Below are 25,383 nucleotides of genomic sequence, written 5' to 3'. Positions count from 1 at the left end.
TAAAGAAATTCTTATATATATACATTTCTAATATTTTAAGCTAGATAAATTGACGATTGACGTCATAAAATAAAACAAAACATTTTTTCACATATTTTATTTTTTTCATTATTATATATTTTTTATTATTTTTGTTATTTTTTTTATTATTCTTTTAAGTCACAATTATTTTTTTATTATATTGTTAACTTATAAAAATATCTATAGATAGCAGTACGGTCAAGAAGTCAAAAATATCATAAATAGGAGATTATCTATTATGAATTATTTCAAAGTTCTTTATTATCTTTCAATATTTAAAGGAAATAAGAACAAGTTCTATTAACCATAAGAAGGACAAATTATGTAAATATATTCAAATAGGTTAAAGTTTAATTCCAAGTTCTTTTTTCTGTTATAATATATACATGTTTTTTATTATTGGTAAAACAAAAATATTGTATAAACTTTGTGTTCGTAATTTATTATTTTATATAGTATATATGATCGTTCTTTATATAGTATACTAAGAGGAAAGAATGAAATCAGATTATTAAATTATTTTAAATACATATAAAAAGTCAAAATATAAATCGTATTGTTTATAATTCTTCATATTATATATTTTTCTATATTTTTATATATATTTTGTTATATTTAACATTTTACACTGTATTTATACGATCATATTTATTATCGTGATATTGATAAATTTTATAGGAAATACGTGCACATTTATAACCTGCTTATATAAATTTTGTAGCAATGAAATTCTTTGTATTACATTGAAGACAATGAAAGTTAGAAGAAGTAAAAAAGAGGAAATTAATTTACGAATTCTTAATATTTAATTAAATTATAATTTAAATAAAATTAAAATTAAAATATATTTATTTTGCCATTTATTAATATGTTATAGAAAACAGTTATACATTGTATAACATAGTTATTTTTTAAATTAATTTTAAAAATTACTTTTAAAATTAATTTTGGAAATTGATTTATCTTTTAAATTTATACACAGACTTTTAAACTGATTATAATACCATTTTGATAAATCTTTATATTTGTATATTTCTTATAAAAAGCTATGAAAACATTTTATGTATTAGTATAAAATACTACCTTGTAATTAATCTAGATTCAATATTCTTTTGATAATTGCAGCTAATAAAAAATGACAGACAAATGTGATGATGGACCAAGTAAACTTGGTATAGGCAGAGGTACTTTGGTTTTACAAAAGATAAGAAAACAATTGGTAGAAAATGAATCTAAAATTCTAGATAAATCTAGTTTTACATACCAGCAACAGTCAATTTCACAACTACAAGCATTTAATACTACTTTACCTTTTATGGGACGTGGAAAAGCTTTATTATTGAGCTCTACAAAAACTGAAAAAGAAAAAGAAAAATCATCATTTTTTGAGCTTCTTCCTACCATAGGTAAAGGAAGAGCATCTCCTTTAAGTTTATTTAAAAAAACTACGTAAGTCTTCTTTAATTAATAAGATTAGAAAGAGTGAGTGAGTGAGTGAGTGACTGAATGGGGGGGAGAGAGAAAGACTATAATTATATTATATACGTATATATGGACATTTGTATAGAACATCTGGACAACCTTTAATGATAGAACAAGAGACTAGTACAAGAGAATCTTTCATAGAAAAACAACAAAGTAATATAAGACAACCTGTAATAGTACAAGAAAAAATAGCCTCTTCTAATAATAATGCTGGAATATTAGACAAGTTGTCTCAACTTTCTATATATGAGACCACTCCTGTAACTACTCCAAGCGAAGAATTACAAGTAATAAACCGTCAAGGTACAAGTGGAAAAGTGTAAGCATTTTTTAATATTTGATTTATTATTTAAATGTTGTCACATTATCAAAAAATCTACATTAATAAAGGTACTAATCATTATCTTTTACAAAGTATTATATTTTATGTTTAGGGTAGATTTATTTGCTAATTACATCGATTTAAAATTAGATCCAGGAAGGGGATTATTTCAATATGAAGTTAAATTCAATCCTGATATTGATTCAAGAGCTCTGAGAAGAAAACTTTTGAATCAGCATGCAGCTAAACTTGGGTACACTTTAAGTTTTGATGGAGTTCTTCTATATTTGCCTCAAAAATTTCCGCAAGAGGTAAAATTTATTAAAAATTACAATTTCAGATATAATAGTATAAATAAAATGTGAAAATACTTTCAGAACATAGTGTACAAATCTGATCATCCACTAGATGGATCTCCAGTGATCCTTACACTTATTTTTAAAAAGAAAGAAAAGATGAGTGAAAGTATTCAATTTTTTAATATTCTTTTTGGACGTATTATGAGAGCTCTTAATTTTGTTCGTATCGGTAGACAAAATTTTAATCCTGCATGTGCTCATACTGTACCACAGCACCAATTAGAAATTTGGCCTGGATATATTACAGCTATTAATGAATATGAAGGTGGATTAAAACTTTGCATTGATGCAAAACATCGAGTTATGCGTATGGAAACAGTTCGAGATTTGATGTAAGAACATATATATATATGTAAACACATACACACATGTTTACAGAATGTTAGAATAAATTCCTATAAATATATATTTGAAAATATTTTATTACAAATACAATATTAAAAGCAAATATAAATAATACTGTTTTACTATTAAATTGCAATTTTCTTGTAGTTTCCAAATATTTTTAAATATATATTTATAGGGAATTTTTAATTTTTATTTATTTTATATATTAAACTTTCTCATAAATACTATAAATGTAGTTTTATAAAGACCATATATATATATGTAATATTCACATAATGTAAAAAACATTAATGAAAAAACATGATAAACATTTATTTTTTAGAATTGAATTTCATAAAAAAAACCAAGAGCATTATAAAGATTATATAACAATGGAAGTTGTTGGGTCTAGTGTTCTAACTCGATATAATAATAAGACCTATCGTATCGATGACATTGCATGGGATAAAAATCCAATGTTTGAATTTGAAAGACAAGGTATGAAAACGACTATGATAGATTATTATAAAAATCATTGGAGTTTAGAAATTAAAGATAAAAACCAGCCACTTTTAGTACACCGTTCTAATGAAAAATTACCTACTGGACAGGTACATATACTTTTCGTTTATTAGATATTTTATATTCTTTGCTGTTACAATAATTGCAAGTATAAGAAAATTGGAAAATAAAGGGAATTTTTTTCAGACACACGAAAAACTCACACTTTTAGTACCTGAATTATGTTACGTCGCTGGATTAACGGATAGTATCAGATCAGATTGTAAAATTATGAAAGATCTTAATACAATTACGAAAGTTTCTCCTAACAATCGTCGTGATATAATAAGGAATTTTTTACATGAAATAAAAAAAAACAGCGTAACACAGGAAATACTATCTGCATGGGGTTTACATATTGATGATGATCTAACTCATTTGAAAGGACGTGTTCTAATGCCTGAACATATATATTTTGGTAAAAATAAGATGATACAGGGAAAATCAAATGCTGAGTGGCATATTGAAATGATTAATAATCATGCTTTACGTGCTGTAAGTACAATTGCCACAACTTCATTACAACATAATTTTCTGCAAAATTTCTAATAAAAAAAAATTATTTCAGCCGAATTTGAAAAATTGGTATATTTTCTATTCTCAACGAGATACAAAATACGCTACAGCATTTATCAAAACGCTCCTTAATATTTCATTAAATTTAGGCCTACAAATTAACATTCCCCATGAAGTTTCTTTAAAAGATGATAGAACTGATACATACTTGCGTAAACTTCGTTACATTATTAATGATGATGTTGAAATGGTGGTTATTGTTTTCCCCACCAATCGTACTGATCGATATTCTGCAGTTAAAAAGTAAGAAGTTTTTCACAAATTTTTTATGATTGAAATGTTATTATCAATGCTAATAGAACTAAAGTATTAATATTGATATAGGTTGTGTTGCGTAGAAAAACCTATTCCATCGCAAGTTATAATGTCAAGGAGCCTTTCTCGTCCTGATAAATTGAGAAGTATAACACAAAAAATAGCTTTACAAATGAATTGTAAACTAGGCGGTGCTCTTTGGGCAGTGAACATTCCATTTGTATGTGTACATATAGGATGTTTTAAATATATTTAAAGAATTATGCGTAAATAGTAAAATATTTTACAGGATAAATGTATGGTATGTGGAATAGACGTATATCATCCTGGTTTAGGAGAAGGAAGACGAGGAAGTGTAGCTGGATTTGTAGCTAGTATGGATAAATTATTAACATCGTGGTACAGTAAGATCTGTTTACAAGGAGCACACCAAGAAATAATAGATTTATTACAGATCTGCTTAATTTCTGCTATTAATGCGTTTAAAAAAGTAATGCATATATACATGTGTGTATGTGTATATATATATATATATATATATATATACATATATATATACATATATATATATATATATGTATATATATATATATTGCATGCACTTGATATCTAATATAAAAAAGAACATTTTTTAGCAACTTTTAATTTATATCTTGAACTTTTTTCTATATTTTCATATATATACTATATATAAGTTATTATATTTATTTATTTTTATAATATTAGAAGATGATTTCATGAAAGCCATTATTTCAGCATAATGGAAGTAATCCAAATCGTATAATTGTTTATCGTGATGGCGTTGGTGATGGACAAATTGACACTATTGCCAAATATGAAGTTAAACAATTGTTGGCAACATTCACACATATAGATCCTGATTACAAACCACAACTTAGTGTAATTGTTGTACAGAAGCGAATTAATACTCGTTTATTTTGTGAGAACGTGAGTACCAAAATAACTATAATGTTGTGAAAATAGTTTCATGACATAACTAATTAGAGTATTGTGTAATTTTCTCAAAATTTCCAGCAAGGAAATTTAATCAATCCTGCATCTGGAACTATCATTGATTTTTCTATAACAAGACCTAATTTTTACGATTTTTTCCTTATACCTCAAAGTATACGTGCTGGCACAGTAACGCCAACGCATTATATCGTTGCTTATGATGGATCAAATATGAAGCCTGATCACATACAACGTTTTACATATAAACTTTGTCATTTATATTACAATTGGCCTGGTACCATAAGAGTACCTGCTCCATGTCAATATGCTCATAAACTTGTATCACTCGTTGGACAAAATATTCAAATGGAACCAGATTTAAGTTTATGCAACTATCTCTTTTATTTGTAATTCATGCATAATCAGTTAATGTATAGTTTATTTTTTCATTTGATATAAACAGTATTTTTTACACAATATAGATTATTTTATATTGTTAGATTCTACATTATTGGTAAAATTTAAAAGACTGCAAAAAAAACTAAACTTAAGGGAAGAATTAAAGAGTACAATTTATTTTTATACATTAAAATAGTATTATATTTTTATATATATTACTCTTTAACAACGATTATTATGCCAGAATTATTATCGTGACTGATGTGTTATTTGTAGATGTATTATAAATAGTATTATTTTTTTTTTGCCGTAGTATTTTTATAAATCAGTTTTGAAAAAAGCCCTTAAAGTTTTTGATTTGTTAAAACTCTTATGTTTTTTGCAATAACATATAACAAAAGAAAGCAGTAACGTTCAAAATACTAATTTTATACACTTTAAATATTAATGCATTGATGATTTTCTTTATAGCTTGTGATAGAGCTTTTTAAGGTGAATCAAACGGTATGAATAACGGTTGGAATATCAAAAAATCACAGATAGTGCCTTTTTAAACGTATTGTCTAGAGATAGTAAAATACTACTATCTATAGTACTAAAATACTAGTAGAATACTACTGTAATGTTATAAAATTGCTGATAATTGTTAAGGATTTATTGATTTGATTTATATATATATATATTTTTTGTATGTGTATATATATATATATATATATATATATATATATGTATATATATATCATATATATATGAATAAATAGGCACGTTAAATAAATTTCAACTCTTACATAATTTATCCAAAAATAATATTGATTATTGAATTATTTACATTCGAGTGCCATCATATATAAACAATACTTACAGTTTATTTTCAGAGAAATAATTTAGTTGTTATTATAAATTGTTATTAAAAAGTAGAAAAAGAAATTATATTTGTGTATTAAAATAATGTTATTTGGTACATACTCATTAGTATCGTGGTTGTATGCAAATATAATATTTTATAAAAAATTGCTTAGAGTGATTTGCTATAATTATTAAATAAATATATTAAATGCAAGAGGTTAACATCCCATATCTAATAAAAAAAAAACATATGTTCATATCAAAGATGTCTATTGCATAATTCTGTCACAAGATGGCATGGAATACATTGCGTCGTGTCGTGCAAAATTCATGGCGGGACGAGCGTGCTCTATCAGATACGTAAAATAGATGGTATGTATAAATGCATATATATAGTACGATAGTCGTACTGCGTATCGAGTAGTCGTTGCTGTCGACCGTCGCTACCACCACTCGACACGCTGGCGCCTGCGTACATCTTGTTTACAAGCAGCAGCAGCGCGAAGCCTCGGTGTACACATGACCTTTACAAGATGGATACGAGTGAGCATACCGTCTTTTCTCAGGCGTGTCGTTGACGAGTGCCGAGCAAACACGAGCTTCCGTGTCGTGAAAAACGATTGACAAGGAGGACGATATCAATTTCGTGCCTATCTTTTTCATACATTGTATCTTCATAGCTACGTCGACGAATATTGTTGCAGTGTCACGTTCGTATGGTTCTTCGGTGATACGACATTAGCGTGGGTTACAATTGTTTTGAGTGACGCGATATTTGTGTTCTCATCGTGCGAGATTGCGCGGAGTGTAAGGGAAAGGTACAAAGTAGTGGGGAGAAGAAGAGAGAGAAAGAGAGGAAGAGGAATAAGAGGAAAAACAGATTCTTACCTCGTTGAGGCAGTAGGGTAAAGGGAGAGGGAGAAAAGAGGGAGGTATGTGTATCTGCTGCGTATATTCATCACGACGCCTTTACGTTGTTTCTTTTTCGCGATCGAACGTGACCCCCCCCGTAACCGCGATATAACGTTTTTTTCGTTGCTGATCGCATGGTATGATTTGTGATCTTTGAAAAAAAGAAACAGCATAAATAAAAGACACAAGAACGTGAATATAAAAGAGAAGACCACTTCGAGCACGACACGAGGACAAGGATAGAAGCAACGACAGTAGTGGCGGCGGTTTTGTTTTGACGTCGATCGTACGGTATTGCGCGTGAAAGAATATCGGCGCTGCCCTTGGCAGTAGCCTATTTGTTCGCACAAGAGCGAGCTGCATTTGTAACACGCCAGCCAGTCAGGCAGTCGGGCAACGATAAGAGGGGTTCAACCACCCACTTGCGTGTGTCGTCGCGTCATCTCTCCCTCTCTCGTTCATTTTCCTCTACTCTTTCTTTCTCTTTTTCGCTCTTTTTCTTTTTCCCTTTCTCTCTCTCTCTCTCTCTCTCTCTCTCTCTCTCTCTTTCTTTCTCTCTTTTTCTTTCTCTCTCACGCGCGTGTGTAACGTAGCTCTTCTCTCTTCCTATCCGTCTCTTTTCCGTGTACGCCGCGGTAAACTCTGCGCGCATGTGTATGCGTTTGTCGCGTCGATGCAACACCGAGTCTTCGTTCTGTTTCTCTCTCTGTTTCTTTCTCTTTTACATCTTCGTATATAGGCGCGCTCGTTCGCTCGCTCGCAAGAGAGAGAGAGGTAAAGAGAGAGGGATGGCGCGCGATCAAAGGCTCACGCAGTAAATCGTGCGTTCGCGCGATAAACAGGTGCAGAATTCCTATGGTAAGAAGCTACTTTGCGGTTGCGCTTTACTAATAGAGACAGCAAGAAGGAAAACGGAAAAAGTAAAGAAAGAAGAAAAAAGTAAGGAAGAAAGAAAGAAAGAAAGGACGACGGCCTTTTGTAGGCGGCGCGTGAATACCTCGTAGTGTCGTCGACCCGTAACCTCCTGTGTTCCAAGATAGCATGCTGATTCCTTGGAATTTTTCGATTAAAACTTCATACTTCGTTATTGTCGTCTGACAGGTGAACTTTGGTGACATCGAGGACGAAAGAGCGAAAAAGAGAGACACAGTCGTTGATTTGTGGCTTGACGTATATAAAGACGTATGTTGAAAGGCATCGTATCCTAACCTCTTTCTTGCATGAGTAAAAGAGAGGGTGGGTAGCAGAAGACGACGAACGAAGTGTTATCTTCTTCTGTAGTGTCGAGCAGAGTCGTGTCGATCGTAAACTAAGTTTGCGGAAGGCGCTGGAAGGAATGGTGGGATTGCAAGGGGAGGGGGATCTTTGGATGGAACGCCCTTAGCGCGCGTTGCGAGTGCACATGCACCGCGCTGCCGTGCGGCGTGCATTCGCTTATTTACCATTGACACGTGCTTCCTACTATACATCGATGATGCTTTGCATGGACTTCTTCCTAAACATTTGATTGCGTTCTTTCGAAGAAGTCAGAAAATATCAGTGTACGTGTATATGTGTACATATGGGTGACTGTATAAAATCAGTGTAAAAACCATACCAAGAGAAAAGTGTGTGAAGTTGTAACGAAGAAGGTGAAAGGTGGAGGGGAGGTTATACGAAGAGAAAGAAAGAGAGTGAGAGGGGGGAGAGAGAGAGGGAAATCGAGAAAAGAAATCACGCGCGACACGAGCTCAATCGACGCGCGATAATATCGACAGTGCGCGTCATGCTCAAGAGAACGGTTTGGCCGATCCTCCTACTTTTAATCGTTACGTTTAGATCGCTAAACGACGATTCAAGAAGCGAAAAAAACACAAAAAGAAACAACGAGGACGTCGTTTTCTTAATAGACAACTTAGTGATCATTGACGTAGAAGAATTGAAGACGGAGAGCGTTTCCACCTGACGCCTGTGCTAGGGTGGGAACACTTGCTCTCTCTCTCTCTCTCGCTTGCTCTCGATAATTTTGCCTTGATCCTTAACAGTAGAGTGCATCGCCGAGCGCATTGCCGTGCGTACGATGGACTTCCGCGCGAGTTCCGAGTATTGAAGCGCGCGGCACGTTCGAGCCACGTTCGTTCGAAAGTAAAATGTAAGAGGGAGAAAGAAAGAGAGAGAGGGAGAGAGAGAGAAAGAGAAAAAGAGAAAGAGTGAGAGAACGATATTTACGCGCGACAGGGGAACCCGTCGCCGACTTCTTGGTTTCTCACAAGGACTTTTCCGATCGTGATCGAGGCAATGTCTTCGGGCAACAGAGGTTTGGTCTCTCCCTCAGGTGGGCCAATTGTATGCTGCGGACATTTAAAAAAACTGAAAACCTTAAAGAAAAAGTATTTTGTCTTAAGGGGTGAGGCACCGGGATATCTCGCTTGTTTGGAATATTATGACAGCAAGAAGAAGTTCGAAAGCAAACAGTCGCCTAAACGCAGCATCCTGCTGCACAGCTGCTTCAATATCAACAAGCGCGTCGACACGAAGCACAAGCACGTCATAGCGTTGTATACGAAGGACGAATGCTTTTGTTTGATTCTCGACAACGAAAAAGAACTGAATGAGTGGTTGAAAGCAATGCTGCTCCTCCAGAGTGGCGATGTACCCGATGGAGAACAGCCTCGCCCTACGTTCGGTAAAAAATCTTTTTATTTATTTGTTTACATATTTATTTATTTATTTTTTCCATACACGATTTGTATTTTGTCGTATTGCTCTGAACGTGCGCACGTTCCACGTGCGTGTGTACGTTACGAAAAGCGCGAAAATTGTGCACAAAATTACTTTATATCTGCCACTTCAAATGTTTTTGGTGATCTATCGATTTTAAGGATTATTTTTGCTTTTACGACGGTGCAATTAATTTTTACAATAGTTTTTTTCTGTTTACAACTCATACACGTTGGAATTATCAATAAAATTGTGTTCTTTTGTTTAAGTTTTTATCATTAATTTGATTTGATCAAAACATTTCATTATTAGTAAATAATTATAAATAAATGTATTTTCCTGAACAATATCTAAAATAATTATTTATATGTAAAGTATCTAATTGATATAATCACATAAATATATCATAATTTATTTGGTTATATATTTCTATATTCTTTTTAATTTTATTATGTATTTTGTCAGAACATGTGTGGCAAGTTACTATGCAGAAGAAAGGACTTGGAGAACGAAAGAATATCAATGGACCGTACAGGTTATGTCTCACAGATCGCACGCTAAGTCTAGTAAAAATTGGAACTCAAGGCAACTCCGATTCTATTGAATTCTCTGTAAGTATCTTCAGATTGTTTAATAGATGTACCAAGTATTTTATTTGTATAACTTATTATTGCAGTCTTGATGTCTGTAGAATTTTCATGAAAATTTTTAATGGATTAATGTTTTAATTTACAGTTAATCTGCATCAGGCGGTGTGGTTATATGGAACGCATTTTTTATATGGAAGTTGGTAGATCTGCAGTAACTGGAGGTGGTGAATTTTGGATGGAAGCTGAAGATAATAACATTGCGCACAACATGCACGCTGCAATATTAAATGCAATGAGTAATTCCAATACCTGTAAAGACGAGATTGGGCCTCGACAAAGGATGCGTAGTTCCTCGGCAAATGAAGCTAGTAAACCCATCTCTGTGCTTCAACGACGGCACACAGGGCAAAAACTTCATAGCTTCTCGCCTCTAGGTAAGCAAAGTAGTAACGTAATTGATACATATATTATCATTTAGGTAACTTCATTATACAATGTCAGTTATGGTTATTCAGTGTGGTCAGTTAATCAGACATGCTTCTACTCGATGTAAATATATCTAAATGGTTCAAGGTGCACCATGTCATACCTACTTTGCAGATGATTCTTCATTTGCGGGCTTGTGCACTTTAAGGATTCTTACAATGTTTTTTCTAGATACGAATGTGAAGTATCCTCTGGGATATATCATCGCTTACTTTACATTAAACCATAACTGTGCAAATTTTAAATTGTTATTTATAAAATATAAGCTGAATCACTATATGTATTCTTAAGAACTCAGCTTTAGAGTAACACAAGTGGGTTGCGGGCTTTACAGAGGAACAAAGGACGTGCAAGGAACAGGTGGATCCGTTGCAGGAACAGACCACTACTGCCTCTGCCCCCGCACAGTGTAGTCAATCTCAGAGTTCTTCTTCCAATACATTCACGGGTCTGTTCTCTGTCACAGTAGCTGTATGCTTTTCTTTATACGGGATTTGCAAATTATAAACAAAGAACGATAACGCGTATAATGTGGCACGATATTCTCTTAATATTTTCTTTTATTTCAATTCTGCTTGTATGAAACTTGTATATACAGTTTTTCAACTATATGGGTTATAACATATACGATATTTTAAAAATGGTCAATCATTTGTCTAAGAAGCAACAATAGACTATTCTTTATATAACAATTGAAATCTTGATAAACACATGAAATAATAATATTCTTATTTTTGATATATATATATATATATATATATATATATATATATATATATATATATATTGTGGTATTTGGTAAAATAACATAACTAGCATGTGCATATGGGTCAAATTAAATTTTGGTTTAGTTTTCCAAATCGAGTATTACTAATAATTCCAATGACTTTTCAATTTAATTGATATTTCCAATATGGTATTTAATGAATGCACATATATGTAAATACACGGAAAGGGCAAAGGTATATCCTATAAATGAGGCTTAATTATATTTATGTTACATTCAGTTTCATCTATATCAACTTTAAGTATTCAAGCGAATATGATTTCAAAATTCGGCATTTTCGCTATGAAAGAGTACTTACACCGTTTGAAATATTGTCATTGATTTCGTTAACCGATTGTAACGTTTGAACGTACGTCCGAAAATCAGGCTTAACAGCACGGCGAGTTATGTATGATGTATCTGATGATACTTACAAGAAATGCACGCTAAAAAATGGTAGTTGTGCGACAGTGAGAGCTGTGTGGTTTGCAGCCGTTGCCGGTACCGGGGCTGGGACTGCTGGGATTGCCTCGATTAATGTCAACTGTGCCACTGCTACTAGACGTCGTCATTCGGTAGCAAGTCATCCCCATTCCGTCAATAATTCCCAATCCGCTCATGTCACAACAAGTACAACTACTACAACGACAACCATCACCATCACAACGACCGCCACCGCAACCACTACAACCACAACCGCAATAATATCCCATCAGAGAACCTTGTCGCTGCCCTTAGCTGCTGTTATTATCAATCAAACGCAATCATCCAAAAGATCTGTTTTACGCTGTATGTATTTTCGTTTCGTCATATGTTAAAGCAGTCAGAGATATCTCTCTCTCTCACTTTCTCTTTCTCTTACTGTCTCTTTCTTTCTTTCCTTCTATTTCAATGTTTCTGCCACTACTCCACTGTCTGTTTTCAATCCAATTTGATGCTCGTGATGAACGCATCGAGTCACGGTTGTAATGTATTACTCGTGACTCGAATTTCGAGGAAAGGCCATAGATGTAAGCTTCCGCTTGCATGCCAGAAGATGCACGATTCTCCGCAAAGAAGACGGCTTTTCGTTTTTACCTCCTTTCGATTCGTTATAAACCTCTTCCTTGCTCGTCAATTTTCGAGCTGCGATTCCGTCGAATATTTCTTCGAATTGTTCTGGTACATATCTTCCATTTGGTTTCTTCGCGCATTGTAATATCACGTATTCCCTTACTATAATCATTGTTCATTGCTTGAACCATATATAAATATATATTTTAAGAAAACTAACCAATAAACAATGTGAATATATAAAACTATATAAATACAAAGTGGATGGATATATGCGAATAAACTAACCGCTGCTGTTGCTGGGACGATGATATTGGCTTTTTATACTCTTTGTTAATAAAAAAAACACATCTTCAGGGGATGATTATAATAAGTGTGTTTCCAGGTACCACCGGACGTGACAGATGCGACAGTTTGCCATCAAGAGCTCGGACAACAAGCGAATGTCATCCAGGCACGGTTGTCTTGAGTCATCCTAGAAGTTCTCATTTCATATCTCACGTACCCAGACCTCACTCTATGTATGGACGAGGTCTATCTTATTCTCCACCAGTTTCTTCGATGCCGATCAGCCCAGCCTCGGGAGCATGCTCGACCGACTCAGCTGGGTCTTCTCTTTCTATGGAGGATGGTGGTGAAAATATTTTAGAAGAAGGTACCGGTTCGAGATATGGTCATTCTTTGACTCCTGACGAGCCGGTTATTCTAGAAGAGAATGGTGACGATTATGCTCCATGGTCTACGACGCATTCACACCATAAATACTCGCCAAACTTTAAATCCCATTCTCCATCACAGGTGAATTATTGTAATTTCTTAAATATATTAAAAAAATACTTTACAAATGAATATTAAAGTTGAATTATTTTCTTACAATATTTTGATATGCATATATTTAATCTTTTGACAGCAGAGTTCCTATGTAGAAATGTATAGTCCTTGTGGTTCGAGTCCTGGACGCAGTGCAGCTTACATGCCCATGAGTCCAGCGACGACAGCTCATTCCCATTCTCGTGCATCGTCTCTCGTGGAGGAGACGAATGTTTTACCTGATGGTTATGTTCCAATGGCCCGTGTTGGCGATGATGGTTATGTAGATATGGATCCATCGACCAGTCATAATGGTCATTTTCCAGATGACATGTCACAACACGGTGGTAGTAGTTGCTCCGTAACTTCCGGCACACCTAGCACAGATTTACGTTTCTCTGAGTATCACTTAGATAAAGTAACCAGCTTCCTTGCACCAGGGGAAGATCTGCAAGCTAGACCAACTAGAGCATATTCAGTTGGATCTAGACCAGAACCAACTAATAAGCATCGTAAAAATAGGTACCAATAGAACACTTTTACTAATGAATTAATTGTTTAATATAAGATATATATGATATAAATTAAATGATTTTTATTTTCTTGAAATTTTAGGTTAGATATTACTCAGCAGGAAGCAAGTAGAGTGAGAGCATTCTCTGTAGGCAGTCGTTCAAAGAGACCCGAACTTGGCAGACTAGCTAATGTAGTTACAACTCCCTTGCCATCTAGTTCGGATAATTCCAATTCAAATAAATCAAGTTCCGCACCCTTATTATCCAGTTCTTGGGGTCATAATTCTGGTTGTTCTGGTGCCTCCGAGCGAATGGAAGATCTTATGGAATTAGACTTTACGAGACAAAGCGTTCCAGTAACTCTTTCTTCTCCCCCTTCTTATTCACAGTCACAATCACAGTCATATTCTACTGCCACCACCGACACTAGTTCCTACGTCGATATGTCTCCTGGACAACCGCCTACATCGACCACTGCCTCGTACGTCGACATGAGCGGCTTAAATAAGGTACTTCATATTTTAAGCGTATAAACTTTATTTAATAACTATTGTTTTGAATATTTTTTACATTTTTTAAAATATTTTTTTTGCAGATCAATCGTAATAATAACAATAATTCTATCACTGCCAATCAGAACCATAGTCATATTCATGTATCAACTTCGGCTTCTACACACAAACCCGTCATTACGACCTTAAAACCGGTGGAAGAAGCAGAGGGTTTATATATGAAAATGGACGGTAATATGGAGGATTGGTCACTATCAGGCGCAAGTCCCAAACAAATTCCATCTCCTATGCAGGAAGATTGCATTCAAACAAATGGCCCACCAGGTAGATAACTTAAGATATGAGAATTCATTATAAACTTAGTAGAAAACTAATTTTACTTTGCGTTATGTTATAACATACCATTATTTTTAAAGGTAGTACAAGAACAGCTCCGGTTGATTTACCTCAACCTAGACGACCTCCTGAAGGATACGTAGAAATGTCTTTTAAGGCTAGACCAAATTTAGAACAAGATTATATTAATCTAAATACGGGCATGATTGGACGGAACAACCGAAGAATACGGGTCAATAGCCGCAAAGAAAAATCACGTTCTCAGCCAATCGCCATTCAAGCTGGAAGTAAACCATCCAAAACTCCCAGTTTTTTACCTCTTAATGGCAGCCCAACATCGGAAAGTTTAGCGAGTACACCAGCTTCTCCTCCACGCGCTACGCCTACTGGCTCATCAGCTACTATTTTTCCCTTCTCTTTGAATAGTCCTCAATCTCCTATAAAACCGTTTACGCAAAAATCTGATGACTCTTCAAGGATGGATACGAATTCGAAGAATAACGATTATGATATGACGATTGATAATACGACGAAAAAAGTTAACACCGTTAATCCTATTTCGATAGCGGATACAAATAATTCATTATCGAAAATCGTTAATGACGAACCACCTAGTCCTAGCACAGATTCAACACGGGTTATATCAAATTCGTTATCATTACAAGAATGCACATTGAGCTCGTTAACAAAGAAATTTGCCGATCTTACGGTATCGAAGCCACGATTAGTTACTGCGTCACCTAATACTAGTCCGACGTTATCAGGTTTTAAAACTGCTGTGTTGCAACAAAAATCATCATCGCCAAAATTCATTGACGAAACGCCGATACAAACGCCCACGTCTACTCCAACTCCTACGCCTAGTCCTCTGGATAACGAGGGTTACGAAAAACTACAACCTGGTGCAACTGTTTTGCATTACGCTAGCTTGGATCTACCAGAACTTGCTAACGTGGCACCCGTATCGCCCGCATCTGTTCAGGAAGGTTTCAGTTATGCTGAGATTGATTTTACAAAACTGAAACAAAATTAATGCAACTTTCATGACCAGAAGCGTGCCGTTGTATTTTACAATATTTACATCAGAGCTCTGCGTGTTCGCAATTCTAATAATAAGCAGACAGTATCTGACGGTTCTACATCCTATATTAGTTCGATGAAAGTAATTGAATTTGTGTAAGGTTCCGGGTACCAGCTGTATATAATTTATTTCTTTTATCCCAGCCTGAGATGTAATCGTTTATCAGCTTTCATAAAGCATGTAGGATTTTTATTTTTTTTTCTTTCTTTTTTTTTTTTTTTTTTTTTTTTTTTTTTTAAATTTCTCGCGCTTATAATTCTGGTAAAGCATTTGGACGTCGTTATTGTATGAGATGTTTATTCGTATTACTTTTATGCAGACAAATATATTGCATGTACAATAATGCATATGTTACGTAATATGCATTTTTGTGAGAAAAAGGTAAATCTTGGATCTGATGTGCACATGACTGTGCGAAATAAAGAAAAACTTAGGCAGTTATAGTTTAAATAATGTATATAGAATTTATTTACAGCATTATGACATTCCAAGATAGATACTTTCTCAAATTAAAATCTTTTAATTCAAGTTAACAATCCACATGCAATTTAACGTGAAATATCTTTTATACATTTGGCTTTGGAAGTTGTATTACATAGCATACTAATTTTACAACTTTTAGATCTTTTGTGAATATATTTTATGTTGGAAGAGTGTTGCATGTCATCAGTGTAATTTTTTGTAATTATTAAAAAAAAAAAAAAAGAGAAAAAGAAAAAAAAAAGAAAAAAAAAACAAATTATTTTTAACTAATTTGTAATTATATGTAACTAGTTAATTATATATATCATTTTTCTGGTAAGAATGATAATTTTATAAATGTGTTGCGAACTGCCGGATACATACAGTGCGACAATGTAATGACATTACCAGAAATATAAGAGCATAAATTGCTTTTTTTTTTTTTTAAACACTGTTTTCGAATATTTTTCATATAATGAAACATCTGCTAATAGGGCGTCGATAAGTCATAGTAATCTATATTACAGACAAATAGACGTACCGTGGCAGCGTGGTATATATATGTTATCTGCTTTTTCGTATAAATTATGAAATATCGGAATATCTTGAAGTAAACCTGATATATAAATATATATATATAATGTATACATATGTGTGTATGTATATATATTTCCACATATGCATACATATTTACTGGGTATTCTGCGATAAATGGTACAATCGGAAAAAGTGGTGATTGCTTGTTTAAAAATAGCTAGAAGCGGAAAAGAATGAATGTTTTTTAGCTTAATAAAGGTTCGAGATCTTAATTACACATGTAAAAAGGAAAAAAAAAGAAAAAAAAAAATAGAAAGAAAGATAGAAATTTAGCTATTATTAGGTATTCTTGTCTAATGACTACGATGAATATAAATTATATCGGCGTTGTTGATATTGATTTGATTATGCATTAGTTTCTATAGAGTTTATATACGCTATGATATTATGCTTGTTAAGCTACAAGTAGCGTTAAAGATTTTCGTAATTCCTTGCTATTTTTAATGTCACGTCGACGTGACTCGTTTTTAAATTGGTGATCATTTTTTTGTCGGTTATACCTTAACTTGCAGTATACCGCGTATATACATATGCATCGTCCAAATAATGCTATAAATATATAAATAAATATATATATATATATAAATATAAATACTATAATATTAAGTATAACAATATATTAATAAATAATAAACGCGCAATGTATATGTACATATATATCGCGGTCGTACGATTACTATACATCCTTTAGAAAACGTTTCCCATACACTTCTTTAAAGTTTTACACTTCCATTTTTAGCAAAAGTAAATAATTTTAATATTTAAGTATTTAACATCATTTTATTATATTTCTATTTTGCTTTTTAGATGAGACATCTAGAAACATTTGTCATACATTTTTTACTTTTTACTTGGAAATCATCTCTGAGTTTAAATATGTAATTTTTAATTCTTAATTTAGTTATTTAATACATTGCGATTCAATTTATTTGAGAAATAGAAAGTTGACTTAAAATAAATTTATATTTACATTTGAGCTTAGATTTATATAATGCGCGTATTAATACTAGAAATCATACGAATAAACAAGTCTGATAATATTTAGCTTTGTTAAAAGTCGACTTTCTTTTTACTAGTTTGTTTGTTGCATGATATATCATCGCATCGTTACAATTTTTAATTGGCATAATTAATAAAAATCTTATTTCAACAAAAAAAAAAGGAAAATTGAAGATGGAATCAACGGAAAAATAATAATTTTATATAGATCTTTTGATACATATATATCGATTATACTATAACGAATTGTATTGATTTTTTGTAGACTTTGTAATATATATTTTTTTTAATTTCTAATTTTTTTTAGTAACGCGTTTTAAAAAATGATAGAATTTTCGATTGGGTTGTAATTTTTTTCTTTTTTCTATATCTGCTTTTTTATGAGATATATAATATACATAAATATAATACATTATATTCAATTTATTCCAATATTAAACGGCAATAATTATATAAAAGTGGTTATAAAATTACTATACATTTTCTACATAAAGAAGTCTTATTACACAATATACAAAATTATTGAAATATATCTTATAATAGGACACAAATTCAATATATTTCAATGAGATAACCTTGCAAGTCTAGACACAGCCTCCTTAGTTTGGAACAGTCTAACATAGCTGGCGTAATTTTAGCAGTTATTGGTGTGATTCATTGTTTTAATTGTCGCGTTATTATGTTATCAATCGGATAAATTCAGGGTATAATCAAATACTCTAATTGCAAAACACGTACTATACAAACTATCGTTGTAATAATCGACTGCGGACAATCGATTGTAGGAAATCGAATACAATCGATTAATTGAAAAATAGATTAATTTTTACGAAAAAAAAACAGTTTTTTTCCTTATTAACTTCATAGTTGTATAATCGAATAATATTCTCTGGGTTCAAAATTAGTTGCAAAAAAAAAAATTTTTTATTAAGCATTTTTTTAAAAAATCGATGTTTAACAATCGTTCTGGAAAAATAAAATCGATTTTTTTCGATTAATCAAACTCCTTACAATCGATTGAAAAACATCGACAATTGAAAGGAAAACAATCGATTGTTCGATTAATAGATTTCGATGCTACAACTAATGCAAACTCTAGTAGATAGTTTAAAAATCAAGCATGTTATTTGATACATAACCTAATTTAATTGTTTTGAATATTTCTTCCTATTTTTTATTTAAACTACGTCAAGTTATATTAAATATTTTTCTATTCTTACGTATTAGTATTAAAATGGCTTTATCAAAAGGTAATTAATCAATAAAATATCTTTCTACAGTTGTTTGAATTTCTATTTTCATAAGATATACACGTGAATAATTAATCTTAAATTGTATATTCTGTTTGTGCATAATGTAAATAATTTTTATATTTGACAGAATTGATAAATCGACTTGATTCGGATGAAGAACCTTTAAAGAAACGTTTAAAATTAGCACATAATGTTTTTTTTGCAATCGATTTACCAATAACAAGAAAAGAAGATTTAATTTTACAGTGGTTATGCAAAGTTTGCACAAAAAAAGAAGATGTATGGAGTTCTTTGAAATGGTGTCTTAAATCCGAAAATTTAAATATTAAAGCCAATATAAAGAAATCATTGATCGATGTACTTGTACAGAAATTAAACGGAAGTTCTCCTAATAAGTGCAATGAAGTTCTCGAATGTTGCAATTTACTATTTTCAAATACAGGAATGCAACAATATTTAAGCAAGAAGCCAGAGGATCTTCAAAGTTTATTAAAATCTTTAATACATTATGTACATATGTCTTTTAAAGATACTTTGAACAACAAAGATCATTTTATAGGAATTGATATAAATACTGCTAAAAATAATGATGAATCAACAATTATGATATATAATACAATATTAAATGTTATAGAAAATCTAATGCAAATTTATAAACTGTCTATAAATACAAGAGATGAAATAAGTATAATATTTATACATGAAGTTTTATATACCTTGTGTTCTCTGATTGATCATAAATGTACCGACAATACCAGTCGATTGGAATTAACAGCACATAAATGCATTCAGCTATTAATATTTATGAAAAATAAGCATGCACAAGAAAAAATAAATGAAACTGTACTATCCGAATTATTTTTAATATTAGCAAGTAACATAAAAACAATGAATCTCCAAAATAATTTAGAAACATATATATGTGTTTTTCGTGCAGTTGTTGGATGCTATAAATCAGATACTACTACATTAGATATTATATTTAGAAAATTGATAATCTCTGCTGGAAAATATAAGAAAGAAATACTTATATCTTTTTTTTATTACTTTGGTGATACATCATTTGATTTTGAAAATAAAGTTGATGATATTACTTTATTACAATTCTTTCAAGAAATTGTAGATGATATATTATCAGTGGAAAAATTGAGTCCTGTTGATTATAAACTACTTACGAGGATGACATATTTCTATCCTACTCTCATTGAAAAGAAAATTGATAATATTATATATAAAGTATATTTACAAGAACCAACGATAGAACATAATGATTTGTTAATTAGTATTTTGGATGCCAGCATTTTATTAAGACAAGAACATAAGTTAATTTCACAACTTTTAACAAATTTACAAGAAGCTATTACTAGTGAAACTAAATCTGACTTGATAATACAATCATTTTTTTCACTTGAATTTAAACAAAAATTTACCAAGATGATCTCTCGTTTCACAAATTCACAGGTTCTAATAATATTAAAAATTTTGATAGATAATTTAAACAGGAGTTGTATGGAATCTTTGAAGTGTAATACAACTAGTAAGTAGTATAATTAATATTTCTATAAATTCAGAATTTTTCACAATTCTTTTCAAAAATTATAGTAATTGTATTATAATATATTAATTTTTCTAATATATTGTAGGTCACAAAATAATAATATTGAAAACAGTTGCTGAATTATTAATTGCATTTTTCAATGGTGTGTGTATTTTTGGAAATACATCTACTTTAACACATCAACAAGAATTCTTAAGTATTCTTAATGAATTAGGAAAAAATCTATCTGTTTTGATAAAAAAAGCCTTGCATGATGTAAATCATAACACAAATGTTATTGCTGTTTTATTGTCTGTTATATTATCATGGAGTGAAATACGAAATATGACAAAATATTATCTACCAAAAGTTAAGAATCATGAATTAATATTTCCTATTTCGGATGATCATTGGGAACAATTGATTCAAAAAATAACAAATTTTGGTGAAGAGGAATGCAGAAATAATATGGTATTTATAAAAATATTCTTATTATAATTTTATCATTTATCTCAAATATAAAAATATTGTAATATAATTTTAGAACAAAGTTATAATCCACCGTATTAAGTATTATGCCTTAATTGATTCTCCTATCAAATTTGATACTTTAATAGATGGTTTGAAATATTTTTGGAGTACTATTTTGAGATATAATTCAGAAATAATTTCATTGTTAAATGATAAAGAAATTTCTGAATTAGTATCATTACTTGTGACAGATATGATGTTAAATGAAAGTAAATTTAATCACTGGATGGAAATAATAACCAAAGAAAATTTACAAGAAAACAGGCGATTTTTAATATATCTTTTATGCCATGTTCTTGTTCAAATTAGAACAATACCAATGAAAGGAGTCACAAAATCTGTTATACAGCATATTGACATAGTATGAATCAAAAACATATATTTTGTAACATATTTCAATATTATTAATTATTGAATATTAATACATTTTTTAAATAATATTTTTCAGAAATTAATTCTGTCAGCAGAATTTGTAGGAAAAAAGAAAATACAAAAGATTTTAGAACTCATAAAAAAAGAAATATTTGAATGTAAATGGGAACAGATGGAAAATACAGCATTTAATAAAGTTAAGTTGTGTTTAGATATTATAGTTCATATGCCATTAACATTTTTTAAATCTGATGTTAAAGCTTTATTATTACTGATCATATATACCATTAACAAAGAATGCATGGAAAATGGAGATATAACAACTTTATGCAACAAAATATTTCTTAGTAAGTTCTAATTTATATATTATGTTATATTATTTATATACTTTTATAGATTGTAAAGATCATTATTTAATAATTATTTTATTTTATTAATTATTTTATTACCATCACTTTTTATTAATTTTCAGAACTTTTTCAAACAACTGGTCTTGATATTTTACAATATATAGATCCTGTGTCAGTAATATGTCAATTATCTCAATCTAAAGCTTTTTCAAAAGCATTAGAACAATCATTACGAAATATTAAATCTTATGAGACATTAAAAACATTGATAAATTCATCTTCTACTCATAAAGAATCTATGTATATTTTCTTACAGTGCATAGAAAACGTAAGACAGAAATTAGATGTTGATCAAAAATCTATTTTTAAAAAAGCAGAACAGAAACTGTGTAAGAAAATATTTAACATATTACCAATAAATATTGAACTACCTTGCGATGTAAAGTTCTTGACATTAATATTAAAAATTACTGCTTTAAATAAAGAAACTGAGAAAACTTTTAGAGAACGTGCAGAATTAACATTACAGAAGATATTTGTAGTAAGTGTACATATATAACAATTTATGATTTGTTATAATATAGTAATTTAATTCACTTTAATTTATTTAAAAACAATTATGAAAGTATCAACTGTATTTTACAAAGATTAATTCTTGATCTCAATTTTTGATAATATATTAATATATTTCTTTATTCATACAGCCTACACAAGAATTACATTCGAATCAGTTATTGGAAGCAGGATTACAATTAGCTGCCATACTTTTTCGAAATTATAAAGAATTTGAAATTTCTCCACAAATCAGAACACAGATATGGTCTGTAATGCTAAAGTTTCCCTGTGAAAATTTACTTCTACCTCTGATAGAATCTACTGAAGCTAAACTATTCCAAAATCTTCTAAACTTGATACATTATCAAATGGTAACTTAAAATATATACATATAACGTAATATATATATACTAATAAATATTCGTTATATAGTTAAATTATATCTATATAATAATTTGTAATTATATTTTATTACAGATGGAAGAATTGCCTAAATTAAATAGTAACTTATTAGAAAATATTTTTATTGTTTGGAATGCTATACTAAAATCAGATATGTCAGCTAAACGCAATAAATTTCGTACAGTAGCAATTGAAAACTTATTTAAAAATATTCAAGTTGTAAACATATCAGAACAATATTGGTCAAGATTATTGAAATTATTTCAGAATATACTCAGTTCTAAACATTTATATATATCTAATAATATTATTGATATGAGTATGAATGTTGCTTTAAAAGCCTTAGAAAAAGAAACTCTTTCAATATGTAATGATGTTTTAATATTATATGGAATTTTACTAAAAGATAGAATGAACATAATAGTAGATAAGTTACCAGTATTGCTATTATTATATAGACGTGTAATTGACATTATAATTCAATCGTCTAAAATTGTTAATGATAAAGTTGGAGAACATAAATGCCGATGTCTCTTACTTGATGTTGAAAAGTAAGTATATTACATATTGTGAAATATAGTTCTCATTCAAAAAATTTTTGACTTTACTAAAAAGAGATCAGAATGAATTAATTCGTAAAGATGAGAACTAACTACACATCTATTTTTATACGTAATTATTAATATCGTTGTTAAAAAAAACAAAATCCTTTTTTGATCAAAGATTCATCATTTTGCAGACTCACAATATGTTTGGTGAAACAGAAGAAGGATATGATGCGTTTAAGTCCATATGTCATAGCTGATTTGATCCAATTGTTGTCCGAAGGAGGTTTAATGCCTTTTGCAAAAGTAATTTTGTATATACTAACAAGAGTTATAAATTTCTAAGTACTTTTAAGTACATAGTTAGAAATGAATAGTACTTTTACTAATGATTTTAAAATTTTATAAGATTTTTGAATTTATGAAATCATTTTTATAATATATCGTTTAGAATGAATTTAATGATTTTAATAGAATATAATTTAACCAATGTTATATTAATTATTTTTCAGATTTCTTTGGAAAATATAATAGCTACATTAATCAGCATTTGCGATCAACATGGCATTGCCTTGTTGTCACGAACTCTCCCAGTATATCTGCAAGAAATGTTTAAAACTCAACTTGATACTTTTAATAAATTTCATAAATTTTGCGGTAAGATTTGAAATAAAAAATGAAATTAAATATAAATATTTTATGGACTTTTTAATAAACTGTCTCTTTTGTTATTTATATGTTCTTTTAAGTAATATAGTTTTTCATATATTTTGTTTTTGTTAAGAAATATAATAAACATGAGGAATATTTTTGTCAATATTCTAACAATAGATTGTTCGATATCATTTTGGTTTACATTCAAATACTTCAAGGTTGCATCTCCAATGGTAAATATATATACATGTATTCAAAAACGCTTTTTATAAATTTACAGAGAAGATCACATCAAAAAAATTGTTTTTGCAAATTTATATTCAACATCATATTCTAATACTTATCAATTGTTATACTGCATATTATAACTTATCACATTATATAATGACCAATAACAAAATGTTGAAGATTCCCATATCTATATTTCTGTCCATTATGTAAACCCACCAAAAGCACAGAATACCCAACTTTATTGACATAGGTTGTTTCGTACAAATTTTAATTCGAATTATATTTATATTCTGAGTAGTTTTGATAATTTTTAAGTAATTTTCGTAAAATATATGAAATAAAATATAAAAAATGCTTTAAAATTTTAAATAATTTTTGTTGATAATAATGAGAATTAGAAAACGTTTTGGGACAGATGTTATTATTATTACTATCTTACTTAGCACACTTAGCAGTTTTTATATATGGACACCAGTATTGAAACAATTAAAAATTCACCATGCAAACAAACAAAAGGTAAAATATTATTAATTTATGATGTTACATAATATTCTTCCATAACCTGTCTGTAATGCAAATATATATATATATATATATATATATATATATATATATATATATATATATATATAAAATATTGCAATTATATGTATATAAAATGTCATTGTCGAATTTTGTAACTTAATAATTTGTATAATTATTTAAAAATATATTCAATATCTTTTTGATCTACATCCTACTAATTAATCTATCTTTTTTTCTTATTAGACCGACGTTGAACTCTCTAATGATGAAATATGGGAAGATTAGTAAAATTGTAGTTGGATTTATTGGATTATATTTAGCTGTTGTAGGAATTAAGTGAGTTTTACAAACCATATAATAAATAAATAAAGAGATATTAAAATAAAAATTATATATTGCTAATTTATTTTATTGATACCAGTTAACAATGATTTATTCTTTAACAGAGTAAAGTTAATACCATATATGAAACGAAGAAAGTTAAAAGATGCTGAACAATATGCT

The 25,383-nt window shown here is 30.2% G+C and overlaps 3 protein-coding genes across 18 annotated transcripts; all 3 read left to right on the top strand.

Annotated features, from left to right (window-relative positions):
• Positions 1-213: 213 nt before the first annotated feature.
• Positions 214-5,337, top strand: LOC124946773 (piwi-like protein Ago3). Of its 4 annotated transcripts, none has more exons than XM_047487980.1 (12): positions 214-345; positions 1,147-1,470; positions 1,589-1,825; positions 1,941-2,139; positions 2,206-2,519; positions 2,858-3,125; positions 3,223-3,570; positions 3,644-3,894; positions 3,976-4,126; positions 4,196-4,396; positions 4,663-4,854; positions 4,942-5,337. In XM_047487980.1, exons 2-12 carry the CDS (start codon positions 1,157-1,159, stop codon positions 5,269-5,271), a joined length of 2,805 nt encoding a protein of 934 aa, XP_047343936.1. In that variant the 5' UTR covers positions 214-345; positions 1,147-1,156; the 3' UTR covers positions 5,272-5,337. The 4 variants fall into 4 exon arrangements, with proteins under 4 accessions (XP_047343936.1, XP_047343937.1, XP_047343938.1 ...); XM_047487981.1 differs by having other exon boundaries at positions 240-363; XM_047487982.1 differs by lacking the exon at positions 214-345 and adding an exon at positions 403-423.
• A 1,183-nt stretch (positions 5,338-6,520) lies between these two features.
• LOC124946770 (insulin receptor substrate 1) lies at positions 6,521-16,649 on the top strand. Of its 12 annotated transcripts, none has more exons than XM_047487973.1 (11): positions 6,521-6,923; positions 8,119-9,682; positions 10,183-10,328; positions 10,453-10,741; positions 11,128-11,241; positions 12,031-12,348; positions 12,998-13,410; positions 13,523-13,944; positions 14,038-14,446; positions 14,533-14,773; positions 14,866-16,649. In XM_047487973.1, exons 2-11 carry the CDS (start codon positions 9,295-9,297, stop codon positions 15,816-15,818), a joined length of 3,693 nt encoding a protein of 1,230 aa, XP_047343929.1. In that variant the 5' UTR covers positions 6,521-6,923; positions 8,119-9,294; the 3' UTR covers positions 15,819-16,649. The 12 variants fall into 12 exon arrangements, with proteins under 12 accessions (XP_047343929.1, XP_047343926.1, XP_047343924.1 ...); XM_047487970.1 differs by having other exon boundaries at positions 7,912-9,682; XM_047487968.1 differs by having other exon boundaries at positions 7,860-9,682.
• Positions 16,650-17,883: 1,234 nt separating this feature from the next.
• LOC124946769 lies at positions 17,884-24,828 on the top strand. Of its 2 annotated transcripts, none has more exons than XM_047487966.1 (10): positions 17,884-19,174; positions 19,305-20,714; positions 20,821-21,185; positions 21,259-21,606; positions 21,694-21,964; positions 22,090-22,508; positions 22,672-22,893; positions 23,000-23,475; positions 23,648-23,775; positions 23,982-24,123. In XM_047487966.1, the coding sequence occupies exons 1-9, from the start codon at positions 19,159-19,161 to the stop codon at positions 23,727-23,729; spliced, it is 3,609 nt and encodes a 1,202-aa protein (XP_047343922.1). In that variant the 5' UTR covers positions 17,884-19,158; the 3' UTR covers positions 23,730-23,775; positions 23,982-24,123. The 2 variants fall into 2 exon arrangements, with proteins under 2 accessions (XP_047343922.1, XP_047343921.1); XM_047487965.1 differs by having other exon boundaries at positions 18,319-19,174; positions 23,664-23,775; positions 23,982-24,828.
• The last annotated feature ends 555 nt before the right edge of the window (positions 24,829-25,383 follow it).

The sequence above is a fragment of the Vespa velutina genome, chromosome 2, assembly GCF_912470025.1.
Source record: "Vespa velutina chromosome 2, iVesVel2.1, whole genome shotgun sequence".
Taxonomy (NCBI): domain Eukaryota; kingdom Metazoa; phylum Arthropoda; class Insecta; order Hymenoptera; family Vespidae; genus Vespa; species Vespa velutina.
The sequence above is the reverse complement of the archived record's forward strand: the minus strand, read 5'-3'. Positions and strand labels throughout refer to the sequence as shown.

What these genes read in the sequence shown, in the direction of transcription:
- LOC124946773 (XM_047487980.1), top strand. Translation starts at nt 1,157, where the DNA reads ATGACAGACAAATGTGATGATGGACCAAGTAAACTTGGTATAGGCAGA. An exon ending in AAAAATTACCTACTGGACAG is followed by an intron (nt 3,126 to 3,222) that starts GTACATATACTT and finishes AATTTTTTTCAG; the next exon opens with ACACACGAAAAACTCACACT. An exon ending in CGATATTCTGCAGTTAAAAA is followed by an intron (nt 3,895 to 3,975) that starts GTAAGAAGTTTT and finishes ATATTGATATAG; the next exon opens with GTTGTGTTGCGTAGAAAAAC.
- LOC124946770 (XM_047487973.1), top strand. Translation starts at nt 9,295, where the DNA reads ATGTCTTCGGGCAACAGAGGTTTGGTCTCTCCCTCAGGTGGGCCAATT. An exon ending in CAAAAGATCTGTTTTACGCT is followed by an intron (nt 12,349 to 12,997) that starts GTATGTATTTTC and finishes GTGTGTTTCCAG; the next exon opens with GTACCACCGGACGTGACAGA. An exon ending in AATCCCATTCTCCATCACAG is followed by an intron (nt 13,411 to 13,522) that starts GTGAATTATTGT and finishes ATCTTTTGACAG; the next exon opens with CAGAGTTCCTATGTAGAAAT.
- LOC124946769 (XM_047487965.1), top strand. An exon ending in TTATACAGCATATTGACATA is followed by an intron (nt 21,607 to 21,693) that starts GTATGAATCAAA and finishes AATATTTTTCAG; the next exon opens with AAATTAATTCTGTCAGCAGA. An exon ending in GTTTAATGCCTTTTGCAAAA is followed by an intron (nt 23,776 to 23,981) that starts GTAATTTTGTAT and finishes ATTATTTTTCAG; the next exon opens with ATTTCTTTGGAAAATATAAT.